Source organism: Papaver somniferum, chromosome 1 (assembly GCF_003573695.1).
Source record: "Papaver somniferum cultivar HN1 chromosome 1, ASM357369v1, whole genome shotgun sequence".
NCBI lineage: Eukaryota > Viridiplantae > Streptophyta > Magnoliopsida > Ranunculales > Papaveraceae > Papaver > Papaver somniferum.
The window spans coordinates 187,341,384-187,355,672 of record NC_039358.1 but is presented as its reverse complement, the minus strand read 5'-3'; the positions used below and the strand labels follow the sequence as shown (position 1 = coordinate 187,355,672).

Sequence of the window (14,289 nt, the reverse complement as noted above, 5' to 3'; positions counted from 1 at the left end):
TCTTGGAATTTCGCCAGAGCCTTGGCACCTTGATCAGAGATACGATCTTTATCATCTATGAGACCGCTAATCTTGGTTCTCAACTCATTGGTTTTTTCTTTGGAATCAATAAGGAGACGTTTAAATCTGTTAGCTAAGCCTAAACTGGATCTATGATCAATTTTTAAGAGGCGAAATTGTGATCTAAGTTCATTTAGAGAAAGAGATGAAATTCTATCATTAGAAAAGCTATTTAAGGAATTGTTAAGACGTTCAAGAAGGGTGTCATTATCCAAGGAATTAGGAAATGAACGAAGAAGGGTAGCTTCATCAGAAAGACCATAAATGTCTGCAAAAAGGATCATTTAAATAAGATAAAACAACAAGATGAATGAATAAAGAGAAAAGAGAAAAGTAATATACCGTAAAGCTGATTATTAGCTTGTTGAATACTAGAAATTTTGTTCTTATAAGAGGAAGAATCAATTTCTAATTGTCTATTCTTCTCGCGAAGACCTTTAACTTCAACTTCCAATTCTTCATTCCTTTTGCGAAATTGAAGATTCTTCTTTTCAAGAATTTCGCGTCTTCTCTCTAGATCTGAGGCAACCGCAAAAGAAGCTTTTCCATCCTGCGAAAAGAAATGAAAAATATTAATATTGAAAGAGATTTTGAGTTATAACAATGAAGAAGTAAAAAGATGAAAGTATACCAAACTATTGAGAGAATGCAAGAAGTCGGGAGTCACTGATCTAGAAACTCCGCGAAGAGAGCTATCACCATCTAGTAAAGGGACATCACAGAGGGTAGCAAGAGCTTTGCAGGTATTTGCGAACTGGCTATCTCCCATTCCTTGTAGAGAATCAGAAAAGAGGCCAGAAAGCTTAGCCATAGAAGATTCGGGAGGAGAATTTTCAGTTCCAGCGAGATCATCAATCATCCTTGTCACTTTCAGAATTCTCGTTAGGAAGAACATTTGACGGAGAAGAAGAACGCACTTTTCTTTTCTTTGGAGGAGGACCAGTTGATTTTTCTCTGCGAAGAGCACCTTTACCTTTATCGCCAATCTTCGCAGCATCAGCAGATTCTTCTACTTCAGCAATAATCTTCGCATATAGATAGAAGTAATAAATGGGAGCATGGGAATGACAGTACTATTTAAATTCATAAGAGAAAATTTCTTACCTCATCTGTATATGAGCGAAGAGCCAACAGAGTACTAGATTTCCCAGTCCTGTTATAACTATCTTTTAGTTTTTGGATCTGCGGAATATCGCAAGAGTTAGCGAACATAATAGTAAAAATAAATGAAGAAGTATCAAATGAGTTAAAGGGGAGAAATATACCTCCTTCTCCTTTTCGGGCCAGGAGAAAACCCAAGGTTGATATGCTGCGAGATTCGCAGGAAGGACGTTTGATCCAGCAATGTAAGGACCCTTTAGCATTAAAGGAAACACGCACCATTTGTCATCTTTGGATTGGAGAGGAGTTGTTTTTTTACCAGAATGCCAGTCAATATCTTGCATAAGAATTTTAGATTCATCAATATTATCTTTTCTTCTTAATCGAATACCCCAGCGAGTATTCTCTTTCTTCATGGAGATAAGTTCGTAATTTTCAAAGAAATTCGCCACTGTATACTTCTCAGCAACTATTTCTAGGTTTGCGAATTTTGGATCCCTAAGTTCACTGGAGTAAAGAGATCCTCTACCAGCACCACGATTAGCAAACTCTAGCATTAGACGGATACAATCCCCACTTAGTTGGAAAATGGCTCGCGAAAATCCCGGATGAGCGAGAATTTCATAAAATAAAGGGATGTCTGGGTTATAAAAAGGAAGAGGGAGACCTGCGAGAATTTGACCTAGCGAAATTATGATTGATTGATCATCACAATTTTGACTGGAGAAAATCTTGACATAAAGAATTGATTTGGCATTCACATCAGGAATGGGGGAGAGTGTAAGGCCTTTATTAGCAAGATCTTTTTGGACATCTTGAAGATTCTTCTCATATATATGACCACTTGAAGCCATGATTGAATAAAGGATATGGGAATGTATGGAAAGTAAAAGAATTGAAGGAAGAAAAAATTACAGCAGCAGAATTTGCAGAAGAATGACAAAGTTGCAGAGATAAGAGAATAAAAATAGAAGAGAAAGTAAAAATAAAAATGGAAAGAGGGATGGAGAAGAGTATATAAAGAAAATTTACTTCTCAAAGAAATAAACACCACTAAAACGAAGAGACGTGAGTGGTTGAAAAGTAGCGGTTACAGAAGACGTGTCAAGAAATAAGTGGAAGAGAGAGAGTACATGTGATAAATGTGGAATATGAAAAGATAAGGATTGAGACATTTCTCAAATCATTCTCTACTTTGCAGAGAAGATTTGAGAAGAGGCAAGATGTAGGATCAGATTCTCGCAACAATTGTGTCTCAACGAAATTATCAATGGAATTGCACAATAGCGTCGCAGAACAGTTTCAGAAAACAACGTCAGCAAATATCATGGGAATGATGTGATAGTCTTGCGAAAATAAGAAAGCTTGCGAAGTCAACATTTGTAAGGTTGCGAGAATGTCGCAAACCATATCCGAAAATAAAGGATAGATTAGCTGTCATCCATTATGTATTTCCCTTATAAATAGTCATTCGAATTGTAAAGGAGAGAGAGATCTTTTTTTGAGTGAGAGATAAGTAAAAAGGAGAGAGAAAGTTGAGAGCAGAGATCATTCTTGGTTTCTTTATTTTCCTTGTAAGAATATTCAGAAATTAATCAATGAAATTAAGATTGTAAACCTAAAAATAGGCTGATCAACGATAAAATCATACGAGGGGTGTATTGTAGGATTTTTTGCAACTACAAATAACTACGATTAAAATTGCACACAAAAAAAAGTATAAACTAAGCTAAAGCAGAACATCAAAGTATTGTCTTAGATAACAAAAGTTCAGCTATTTCATTTAGTTACCTGGTCACCACACGCAGCATCACTACCCATATATCGTGCACGACATGTCGCTTCATCACCCTCATATTGACCACCGAATGGATCCTCCACAACTTTTCTCATCCTAGTTTTATTACGAAGCTGTTACAACAATAATCCACATTAATGTTATTGTACTTTGACTTTTAGTTGATATGGGATGATAAACATGTAACAGAATGGATACAGACACTCGGGATTCATAAAGAAACCTTACCATTTTATTCTGTTTCGGTGTATTTCCACCAGCAGAAACTCCATCTTGTCGTCCCATCACAACTTGTTCCTTGATTTTTCCACGTCTAAAAAGTATATTATACTTTTCTTCCTTAGTCAGAGAAGCATACTGCAATTTTGATTTTTTTTTTAAACTGATCAAACAGAACAACCGATGTAAAAAAAAACAATTAAAAACTCACCAAAGTTTCTGGATGCACACGCACGTGTGCCTTGGGAACCAAATCCAATTTCTGAACTGTGACAGCATCACTGCTAGCAGTTATTCTTTCCATATCTGCCTTCTTCTCTCTCGCCCACAGTGCTTTCTGGGCTGCAAACCGTGTCTGAAAGTTCAAAAGGAAAAAATACACAATGAATCAGATAGCGTGGGTGCATAAAACATTATACATTTTAATCAACACATATAAGATTCTTACCGAGGATACTTGTTTAGTGCTTTTATCTTTATGCACTGGTTCCTTTTTGGATGCTTTCTCGGCCTTTTTCCGTTCATTATACGCCTTTTTTTTTCCTAGCCTGAATATCAGAAAAATAAATAAATTAAAAGACGAATTTTAAAAAAGTAAATCCACACAAACAAAAATATCAATCCATACCTTAGATTCTCCGAGTATGTATTGTGTGCAAGGTTGTTCACTAAAAAGCTGGAAAACGAAGAAATATATTTACTTAAGCATATACGCATACACATAAAATTCTGATACAATAACTAACCACATAAACTGGAACTACATTGACAAATTCACTTTTCACCTGAGTTTGTCTTTGCTTCTCCTTTAGTACACATAGTCTATATTCTTTATCGTCTAATACAATATTATCACTTTGCGTTTGCTGAGGTTCTCCTCCCAAATTAACTTCTCCACCACAGACAGATGATGCCTGAAATATAGAAAAATACAATATATATAACACATCCATTGCTCACAATTTAACCATTAAACGTTGCTATCGACAGTGTAACCATTCTCATAATCTTTATAGTAAATAGATAACATACGAACCTGAGCAACTAATGGACTATTGATATGGTCACCCTCCTGTCGTTCTATTGCTTTCCCAGACCCTTCACTGCGAATATTTAGTAATGATTTACGTTCTTTTTCACGCTCTTGTTCATTTTCGTTCAAACGACGCCGGCGCTGACCCTCCACTTTCCGAGCCTTAGAACCGCAGCCAAGATATATCATACTTTTATACACAAACCATATATTCATCGATACACACACGTTAATTAAAAGAATGAAACCTCACCTTTGTCCTTTCTGCTATGAACTGATTTTCAGGTCGTGCATTAAACTGTAAAAACAAAACAATGTATTATAGATAATCAAACACCTTTGTCCTTTCAGAATTTTTTTTTTATGATATTTCTCATCACCTGCTCTTGCGCTAACTGTTCTTTTAAAAGACGCTCGTTGTATTCTCGTTGTTCTCTTTCTCGCCTAGTATCCTCCTTCGCTTTAGCCTGTAATGAGTAAGTTTATAAACAATTAGAATTAATCTCAATACAAATCAAATCTCCTTTGAATATTAATGCCAACCATTGTATATTTATAAAGTACCCGTCGTTCAATTTCAAGTTGTTGTTCAAACTTCAACTTTGCTTCACGCTCCACCTGCTCCTGTTTTTCCTTGTTACGCTGTCTCTTCTTATCCTGCCTTAACCTGGCATCCTCAGACTTCCTCTGCATTACACATAAGATGCAAATTAATCAAGTTCATTTTCATGACAAAAAACACATTAATGTATAGCTGGAATTTTTTTTGGGATTTTTAACAAACTGCCACACTTCCAATTTCATGTTTAAGAAACTGCCACCGTTTTTTTCAAAGTTTATTAAATGCCACAACTGTTAGTGTTTCCGTATGGACCCACCTAATTGGTCAAAAGTTTGCTGACCAGGTCAAGATTCTTACACCTGTCTATATATCGACGGCTCAAGATTAGCTTCATGAGATTACTACACGTGTAGTGTTTTAATTTACTATCCTATCCTTCACGGAAATGAAACCACACCAAGTTTTTTACTTTCTCATTTTTCATTTCGTTCTCTCCGTGTCTCTCTTTTCCAGCAGAGAAACTTAGGTTAGAGAAAACTAGGGTTCTACAAAGGGATTTGGTTTAGGTTGTGAATCTGAGTAAAGGGTTTCAGCAAAGTTCAAGATGAAGAAGAAGAAGAACGGGAAGAACAACCAGTTGTATGTTTTACTAAAACCCTAACTTCGTTATTCTCGATTTCTGAAGAAACCCATCTCTTTCTTCATCTTCTTTTTGTCTTCTTTTCATTTTGTTACTTAAATCGATGTTGTTGCATCTTAGGGTTTTGAATCGAAGCATGAGTTGATGTTTGGTTTGATTGTTTTCTGATTTTTCATTAGGGTTTGATTGTTTCAGTAAAGTTCATAGTGATTCGAAGCATGAGTTCAATTTCTGAAGTTTATTTTTAATTAGGGTTTGATTGTTTGATATGTAATGTAAGTAGGGCTTAAATTTTGGAATTTCTATAATTAGGGTTTAAATTGTTGGATTTCAGTGCTTAGAAATTTGTGGGTTTACTGAAGTTTATTTGTTTACTTATGGTCAGTTAGTCATGGGTTTGTTATTTAAGAGAAGGGAAGAATCTGCTAAGTGGAATGAAAATGGTTTGGTCCCTGCTGTTGTTAAATTGATAAATAAGATGCTTGACTTGGTTGGAAAGTTTGATACAGAAGGCAGTGTGGTTGGACAAGTTTATTTGGTAACTAATGTGATCACCAAGAAAATATTCACAGTGAATATTATAGACAAACAATGCACTTGTTTGCAATGGCAGCTAAGGGGATTCCCTTGTCAACATGTTGTATGTGCATTGAAACTGCTGAGGCCAAACTGGAAAGAGTAAGTGGTTTGTATTATTCAATTACTTTTTTGTATTATTCATTTACTTTTGTTTTTGTAAGTGGTTTGTATTATTTATTGTTCCTTGTACACTGACACACCTTTGTTTTATTGATTGAACAGTTATTGTGCTCCTTACTATTCTGTGGAGTATTATAGGACCACATGCAAATGCTGTCACACCCTTAGAAGACATAATTGAATGGTTATGGGAAGATAAGGTAGATTTATAAACTTTATTGAATGTGGTGCATTTACTTTTCAAGATATTAGTTATTTATTTTTCTCTTTTCCCTATTTAAGAATCAAACCCTTTAGGGTTTCATTACTTTAACTTTCTCATTTGTTTTCTCTTCTTCTGGCAGACAACCATGAACGTCAACGTAAACCCTCCTCCTTATCAGAGAAAAACTGGAAGACCAGCAAAGAAGAGGAAGAGAAGTTATGATGAACCTGAAACTGTGGTGAAGAAAAGAAAGTGTGGAAAATGTGGATCTATTGCTGGCCACAACAAGAGAACCTGTGCTGGTGGTGATGTTGGCAAAAATCAAACTGGATTCAAGCCAAGCACTGAGTATGATGCTGCAAACTGCACCTTCACACAGAGAGATCAGCCTGAAAGTAGCACTGCAAGGGGTAAAGCCAAGGTGAACAGATCCAGAGGTACATCATTTTTTGTTGGTGAGTCATCTGCAGGACCTAGCACTCAAGGAAGACCAGTAGCAGGACCTAACACTCATGGATCTACACAAGATAATCAAAATTTCAGTTAGAATTTTGCTGGTATTGGATCTGTCAGTCAACATCTTTCTGTCACAAAGGGAAAGCAAACCAAGGCTAAGAAGACTAGGAAGTAGAAGTGTGTGTGCTTTATTGTTTGTTTTAGATATGTTGTGGACAAGTATCTAATTGATGGTTAGTTTTTTTGGTTGCTTTAGACACTGATTCTGGTATGGACATGTATATGTACCAGAAATCAGTTTTATTTTGATGGGATAATCTTGCTTTATGAATGAAAATGATATTAGTTAGAACTAATTTTCAGATTACATGTTAATTGTCTTTTCAAGTTAATTTTTACATATTCTCAGATGCATTTCTGATTTGCATTGTTCTTTGTAGCATTCTTTTTTATGCAGTGGCTAACTCGTTCCAGGTTAACTCGTTTTCTTCACTGCACCGAGTCGCGAGTTAACTCTCTGCTCAATCACTGGCTAACTCGTTCCAGTTACTGATTCAGGGGCTTTAATGTCATTTTACGCTGCTGATTTAATGCCACATATGCATTAACGGATACTAACGCCAGTTAACTGTTTTCTCAAAAAAAAACGTGACGGAAAAAATCAAGAGTGTGGCATTTAATAAACTTTGAAAAAAACGGTGGCATTTTCTTAAACATGAAATAAGAAGTGTGGCAATTTATTAAAATTCCCATTTTTTTTAAGCAACTAAAATAATCTTGCTTCTCACTTGCTCTCGCATCATATCTTCCTCCTTTCTAGACTGCAATAAGAGACAACCACAGATTAGTTGTATAAAAAATTAACAGTAATCTTAATACATAGCAAATCTCCCTTGAACATTAATGTCCACCATTCTGTTCTAAAAAAGTACCTGTGGCTCAATTTCAAGCTGTTGTTCAAACTGCAACCTTGCTGCACGCTCCACCTGCTCCTTTTTTTCCCTGTCATCCTGTCTTTTCTTCTCCCACCTCAACCTTGCAGCCACAGACTTCGCCTGTAATACATATTTTGAAACATACATTAATGTTTTTTTTTCTCTTGTGTCATACTAATTCTTTAAGCTTCTTGATTCTTAATTAAGCTCTCAAGAAGCTAGGGAGTTAAAGAGTACGGATAGACCGTAGAATACAACTGAGGTTAGAGCAGAGTGTTAAGCTGAAAAACATATACAATAGATAATTGTTTTGTTTATAATTATCACCTCTGATACGATCTTTTTTTGTGGTTCTCTTTTGCTTGCCTGTAGTTTTGAATATTTGGGTTGAACGTTTGCAAAGGATGAATTTGAAGATTGTCCAAATTCAACTTGTTGTCGCAGAATTAGATCAGAGTATGATTTTGAAGTTGTTCCAAATACAACTTGTTGTTGCTGAGTTCGAGAATCTAAAACTATATGTTGTGCTTGGGTTGTTTGTTGTCCATCCTCGCCAGCCTGCCTTGATGTTTTCTTCTGCCTCTTTGAAGAACTGATACATAAATCTATTCATTAAGCATACTGATCAATAAAAACGTTAGAATTCAATGCTACATAATCAAAGACTAACCTCATGGTGTTTCAAATCAGTTCGACAACGTCTGCAAACGTTTACTATCCCAAATACTATGAATTGATATTCCTTCACACAGATAGTTTTGGAGAATGAAGCTATTCTCCGTTTGTGATGCTGTACGAATTTCACTTATAGACTGTTAAGCACTCTTATATAAGACGTAAATCAACTTATATTAAGAAACCTAGTTGTGTCTATACTTTGGAATTTCCCAAGTTTAGGAAACTGAATTCTATTAAAGTTCTTTTTCTTAAGATTCCCTATTGTTTTTGTCTACAAAGTATAAGAAACCGAATTCTATTTGATTTGTTTCAATGGGTATTTCAGGTTTAGGAAACAATTCGTCCGATCAGTACACTTGTATTCCTCTTAATATTTCGTGTGCAAGACAATTTGTCCTTTAGGTTGCTTTTTCTTGAAGCTGACTTGTCATTACCTTTTGTGCTGATTTCTTTACGTTCAGATTTCAGAATCCTTGCTTCAAAATACACTCAATTGCTTGGTAGATGTGGTTCATTCTGAAACTGCATCTTTGGCTTCCTTCGCAATGCAAGCACTGGGTCATATTGGATTGCGTGGTCCAATGCCTGTTCGGCACTCTGGTTCAGGTAATCGTTATGTATGCTATGGAGTTATTGGGATGCTTGATATTTGCATGTATAGTTGCATCAATGTGATCAATGACGTATCTTGCTACTGCAGGTGAAATTTTGGTGGTTTTGCAAGAGTTGGCTAAATTAGTCGCTGGAGAGGATATCAAAGCAATCCAGAGAACTGTGGTCTCTCTTGATTTAATATTTAGTCTATGACAATCTAGCTGCCCATGTTATCATAACATAAAAAAGTTGTGTTAAACACTATCAGCTAAGAGTTCAAGTTAGTGCTAGTGCAGGGTAGTCAACATATCAAATTAGTCACACATGACCGTTCAACAGCTCCTAGAACAGATGTATCATTCTTAGATTTGATGCAAGGCGTACTTCCATAGTTATAGCTTCGATAGATTTTTTACTAATTGCAGAAGGTATCCAAATTCGCTTCGCCAATTACTACTAATTCGACTGCTGAGTCAAGTTGCTCTTCTTCAAAAGGCTTTGATACATAACCATCCATTCCGCATTCCATGCATTTCTCATATGTTGCCTGGAATACATCATCTGTCATTGCTAGTGAGGACAATTCAAAATCCTACCACTATGAAGAGGCAGTTGCTGTGAATAATTATACGAAGCTGTGTATAATGTACCTAGTTTTTTAGTTTTGTACGAAGCTGGAATTGTATCCATTTTTGGAAATGGTCTTAGGTCTGTGTATAAAGCTCATGCCCCTATTTAGGAAACTGAATTCTATTAGAGTTCTTTTTCTTAAGACTCCCTATTGCTTTATGATTGATACTACAGTGGAAGAGAGCATTAGATAATTAACTTGTTAAGTACCTTCTAGAACAGGAGTATCATTCGTAGATTGATTTTTTACTAATTGACAGAAGGTATCAAAATTCGCTAGGCCAATTACTATTAATTTGAATCTGTAAGATGCAGAACTTAGTCTGTAAAATGAATTAGTCTCGCACATCGGCACATGATCACTGACTTCTGACTTTATCATCAATATGTACGTTTAAAATTTACAGCTGCTAAAGTTAAACTGTAGTGTAGAGCTATCCATTATTGCAGTTGCCATAACAAAACGATTTTGTTGTAGGCATGTATCCGAAAACAGTAGAAAAGCCTGACAAACTTGTGACAGGAAGATGCAGAGAATGGGAGAAAAACTTGCAAGATGGACGCAGCGTAAACTTGAAAAGGATTCATTAGTTTCTCATGCATCTTCAATTTCTGAGGCAAATATAAGACCTATAAATCTTGCCGACCAGTTTTGTTTCTTTGGTTTATGAGGTTAAGGTATTAATCATGGGGTTGGCAGACACCAACCTTAGAAAACACATGACGAAGTCCATAGTTCATATAAGGAATACTCCAATACATCTCCTACTAATAATAGTCTGCATTGGACCCTCGAAATAGTGAATTCTGCCTACGGTTTCACTTGAGTTGTGTATAGTGTACCCAATAATAGTCTCCTATCAATAATGTAGACTTCAGTGTGTCCTTCATGTTTCCCAAATGCCATGAATTCATTTTTTGATTATTAATTTGATTTTTTGTTGTTGTTGCAGAGCGCTCCTCCAACAATATTGGAGAGTCACCAGCTGTTGTGTTGAAGTCCTTGACACCCGTATATGGTGATGCCAGTGCTGGCAGCTCCTTTTTGGATGTCGGTGATGTTGAGTGTGCCGACATGCTTCGACTCCAGAGCGGCAATGAGGTTGTTGTTAAGGGAAGAACTGAGTGGAGGCCCAAGCCGGTGAAAAATTTTGGTGTTCCAGGCCAGTCCGGTACAAAGCTTGTCGGTAGCATCAGTGGTAAATCTACTTGCTAGCTCTCCGAAGCTTTCATCTGCAGCTGCAAACATCTTATTGCTATATCTCGAAATTGCTTATCTTATTGCTATATCTCGAAATTGCTTATCTTATTGCTATATCTCGAAATTGCTTGGGTAGAAATCTTATTGCTATATCTCGAAATTGCTTGGGTAGAAATCCTGTATGCCTCGGATATGTCTTTTTTTTTTTTCTTTTGTTCCTTTTCTTTTCTATATGTTTTTACAGTTCCTCTCTTGTTTTCTTTCTTTTTTGTTCCCCTACAAAAAATTGGAAGTCTGTGTAATTAGCGTCTCCTGTTTTGTACGAAGCTGGAATTGTATCCATTTTTGGCAATGGACTTGGGTCTGTGTATTATTATGTTTGTTAAATGATTTGTAACATTTAAGCAGTATGAATGCAACTTAGTGCATAATTACAGTTGTTATATTGGTGCAGGAATGTAAGTCATTTTCAAAAAAAAATTGATACTGTTTACAAAAGAAAGCAAAGTAGATTATCAAATGAAGCTGTAAAAACTATCCAATAAAATCCCAAGTAAAATAAAACTGATGGCTACTACGCCATTCTCCTATCTTTATCTTCTGCATCCTTTTTTTTTCCTTCTCTCCTTCTCTTTCTTGTTTTATCTCTAGCTTTGGCATCCTCCCAAAGTATCTCTTCTTTTATAGGTTCAGGTAACATCCGTGATGCAGGGGCAAAGATTTGCATCAAACCGCTTCATGGGAGCAGACTTTCCTGTTTCGCCGTTGGTAATAGCTTCATCAACAATAAGCCTATTGCATATAAAGTACATACATAATAGGTACCGTATAAAGTATTAGACAACCCAATCCGATAAGTATGACCCAGGCTACAATAGGTACGGTATAAAGTATTAGACAACCCAATCCGTGATAAGTATGACCCAGACTACAAAAGAGAGCAATGCTTAATTTTAGATGGTCATACCCTGCATACAAACCTTCCCTGCAAACTCTATGAAGAACAGATATAAGCCCTTACTGCAACAACAAAAAAATAGTAAAATTCCAAGCAATGATAAAGACATGCGATAATTACCACAGAATATAGTATACCTGTTGAGAATCCGTAGTAAACATTAGTACCTCGAAGCCCTTAACACGACACAGGATAGATTCAACATAAGTCTTAACTGAAAGAATACAATCACAATCCTACACAATGTACATGATGACAGATTCAATGCTCCCAATAGAACAGCTTAATAGCATGAGGAACAGTCCACGGAGGAGTAAAACATATGGCAATTTATACATTCTGAGGAAGCTTGCTGGTAACTTCATTACATGACATGAAATCCATACACCCACAGTTTGCTGATATGCCTGTCAGTTTCAGCTTGGCAGCCACAGACTTTAGGTCCTTGCATAAAGTAATAGGATTTACCTCTGATAGACATGTTTCGAAACTAAATAGGATTCTCCACAAAGTTGCAGCACTTCGTAGAGCTTCAAAGGTTTAAAGGTTTTCTATACTCTTGCACCCTGCAAAAGTAAGATGAATTACTAACTCCAGATTGCTAATCGAAGCATCAAATTTACGAACAGATACGACCTTAAATAAATTTGTAATGATCTTACCATCATAGAGTGTGAACCCGTTCACAGAAGAGCAGAAAAATCTTCAATAGAGTAGGACAGACCTTTCTCTTGAGAAGGCTAGAGGCTAAGAAGATCAGAACTTTAACCCCCCAATGTTTTGATAGCTCCAATGCTGACCCTCTCACAGTTTCAAAGGTTTTCTATACTTTTGAACGCTGCAAAACTAATATGAATTTCTAATTACATAACCAACAAAAATCATCCAAATTGCTAATCCAAGCATCAAATTTATGAACAGATACGACCTTAAATAAGAACATGATCGACAAGCCAAGATGATTATGTTTTGCTTTTCCATCCGTAAGTGTATCAGCAACTGCACATAAAACAACGAAATAATCAAATAGAAAAGAAATCTCTATGAAAAGGAGGAGTAAAATATCAACTGAAACAAAACTAAAAATCGGGTATATACCAACCTACCCATTCTATAACCCTCTCTTTTATTCAACTTCATCTTCGATGGGAAATTAACTATAAACCAAGCACATGCCATTTACATCCGACAACAGAACAATCAAAAATAGGTACCAGTGTTTATTTAGAAAATTTACCTGAGATGAGATAGATGCTAGCTCTTTCTCACTATGTCTCATTGTCTCTCTACACAACAATAGAAATCCTGAGATTAAACCCAAATCAAATCATCAAAATCTTGAGCTACAATTTATCGAAAGAAAAGAGGATATAAAACAATCAAATTCATACCTGGTTAAGAGTTCTCGTTTGTGTACCTGTTGAGATCGAAAGAGAACAGGGAAAGGGAAAACTGAATTCAATTTACAGTCAGAACCATAGAATCGACGGTCTAATTCGTTATATCAATTAAAACCCTTTCAATCAAAACCCCTAAAATTCAATTTACAGCCAAAACCCTAGATTTCGACATCAATTTACATTCAACATTGTAAATACGTGATTTTCACCGGAACCCGAAGACAGCAATGAGGGCTCCGGATACGAGTGGAAGCCGCCGTTGGTAGTGCCGGCGTTGCCACAGACGGTTTTGTAACACAAGCAAGCTGCCTCAGGAGTAGGTTGCCTCGAGAATAATGACCATGGGGTGCCTAAATAATCATAATTGTAATAGTACATGTGTATGGTTGAGAATAGAAGACTTACTAGAAAAGGTATTAGAGTACATGTGTACGGTACTGACATGTAAGGTTTTACCTATAAAAGGAGAGAATCCTCCCAAAAAAAGATAAGGTTCTCCAGATAATTGTATTGTGTGTTGGCATTAGTCTCCATTACCCTATAATAATATTTGGGTGTTTACATTTGGCGACTTCACTGGGGACTAGTCATCGACACCAATATAATTTTGACGGAGTCCCCGTCTACAAATAATTTGAACGATATAAACCCGGAACCTCTCGCTATAGAAACGGGAGGACCGGCAATAATATCGGGTACACATGGAACGTCGAGAATAAATCCTGAATTCGGAATGCCGCTGGCGGGAGAGTCAGGGGGTCAAGATCAAGGTCTCTTAATACGGGGGAGCCAAACAAACGTACCCGGGACCGTATCTAGGCGTGTTGAAGAAATCCAACAAGTGCCAACCGGGGCAGACAAACCAAATACACCAGCTCACGAACAACCACCACTCGACCCGCGTCAGCTTGAGATACAACAGATGCGTCAAGAGTTGGCCACCTCAGACAAGACAAGGTTGGTCTTGATGGAAAAATTATCCGCTCTACAACCTGGGGGAGACGACGAAGATTTTGACCCTTTCGAGGTTCCTCAGCACCCACTCCTACTGCAAAGCAGAATTCAACAGAATCCTCTTAGGAGACGACTTTCATCTGTGAGGCTGAACCCTCAGCGGAGC

At 36.7% G+C, this 14,289-nt stretch overlaps 1 protein-coding gene and 1 long non-coding RNA gene across 4 annotated transcripts; one reads left to right on the top strand and one right to left on the bottom strand.

Moving 5' to 3' along the window:
- The first annotated feature begins 7,555 nt into the window (after positions 1-7,555).
- Positions 7,556-11,167, top strand: LOC113334559. Of its 2 annotated transcripts, XM_026580790.1 has the most exons (4): positions 7,556-7,970; positions 8,081-8,164; positions 8,848-8,992; positions 10,564-11,167. In XM_026580790.1, exons 3-4 carry the CDS (start codon positions 8,932-8,934, stop codon positions 10,824-10,826), a joined length of 324 nt encoding a protein of 107 aa, XP_026436575.1. In that variant the 5' UTR covers positions 7,556-7,970; positions 8,081-8,164; positions 8,848-8,931; the 3' UTR covers positions 10,827-11,167. The 2 variants fall into 2 exon arrangements, 1 of the variants encoding a protein (XP_026436575.1); XR_003352868.1 differs by having other exon boundaries at positions 8,081-8,992; positions 9,087-11,167.
- A 100-nt stretch (positions 11,168-11,267) lies between these two features.
- On the bottom strand, positions 11,268-13,414 carry LOC113334551. 2 transcript variants are annotated; one of them, XR_003352866.1, is made up of 4 exons: positions 13,161-13,414; positions 13,007-13,074; positions 12,432-12,768; positions 11,268-12,335 (listed from the first exon to the last, which is right to left on the bottom strand). It is a non-coding gene; the product is annotated as an uncharacterized LOC113334551 (long non-coding RNA). The 2 variants fall into 2 exon arrangements; XR_003352867.1 differs by having other exon boundaries at positions 13,007-13,055.
- Between the last annotated feature and the right edge of the window lie 875 nt (positions 13,415-14,289).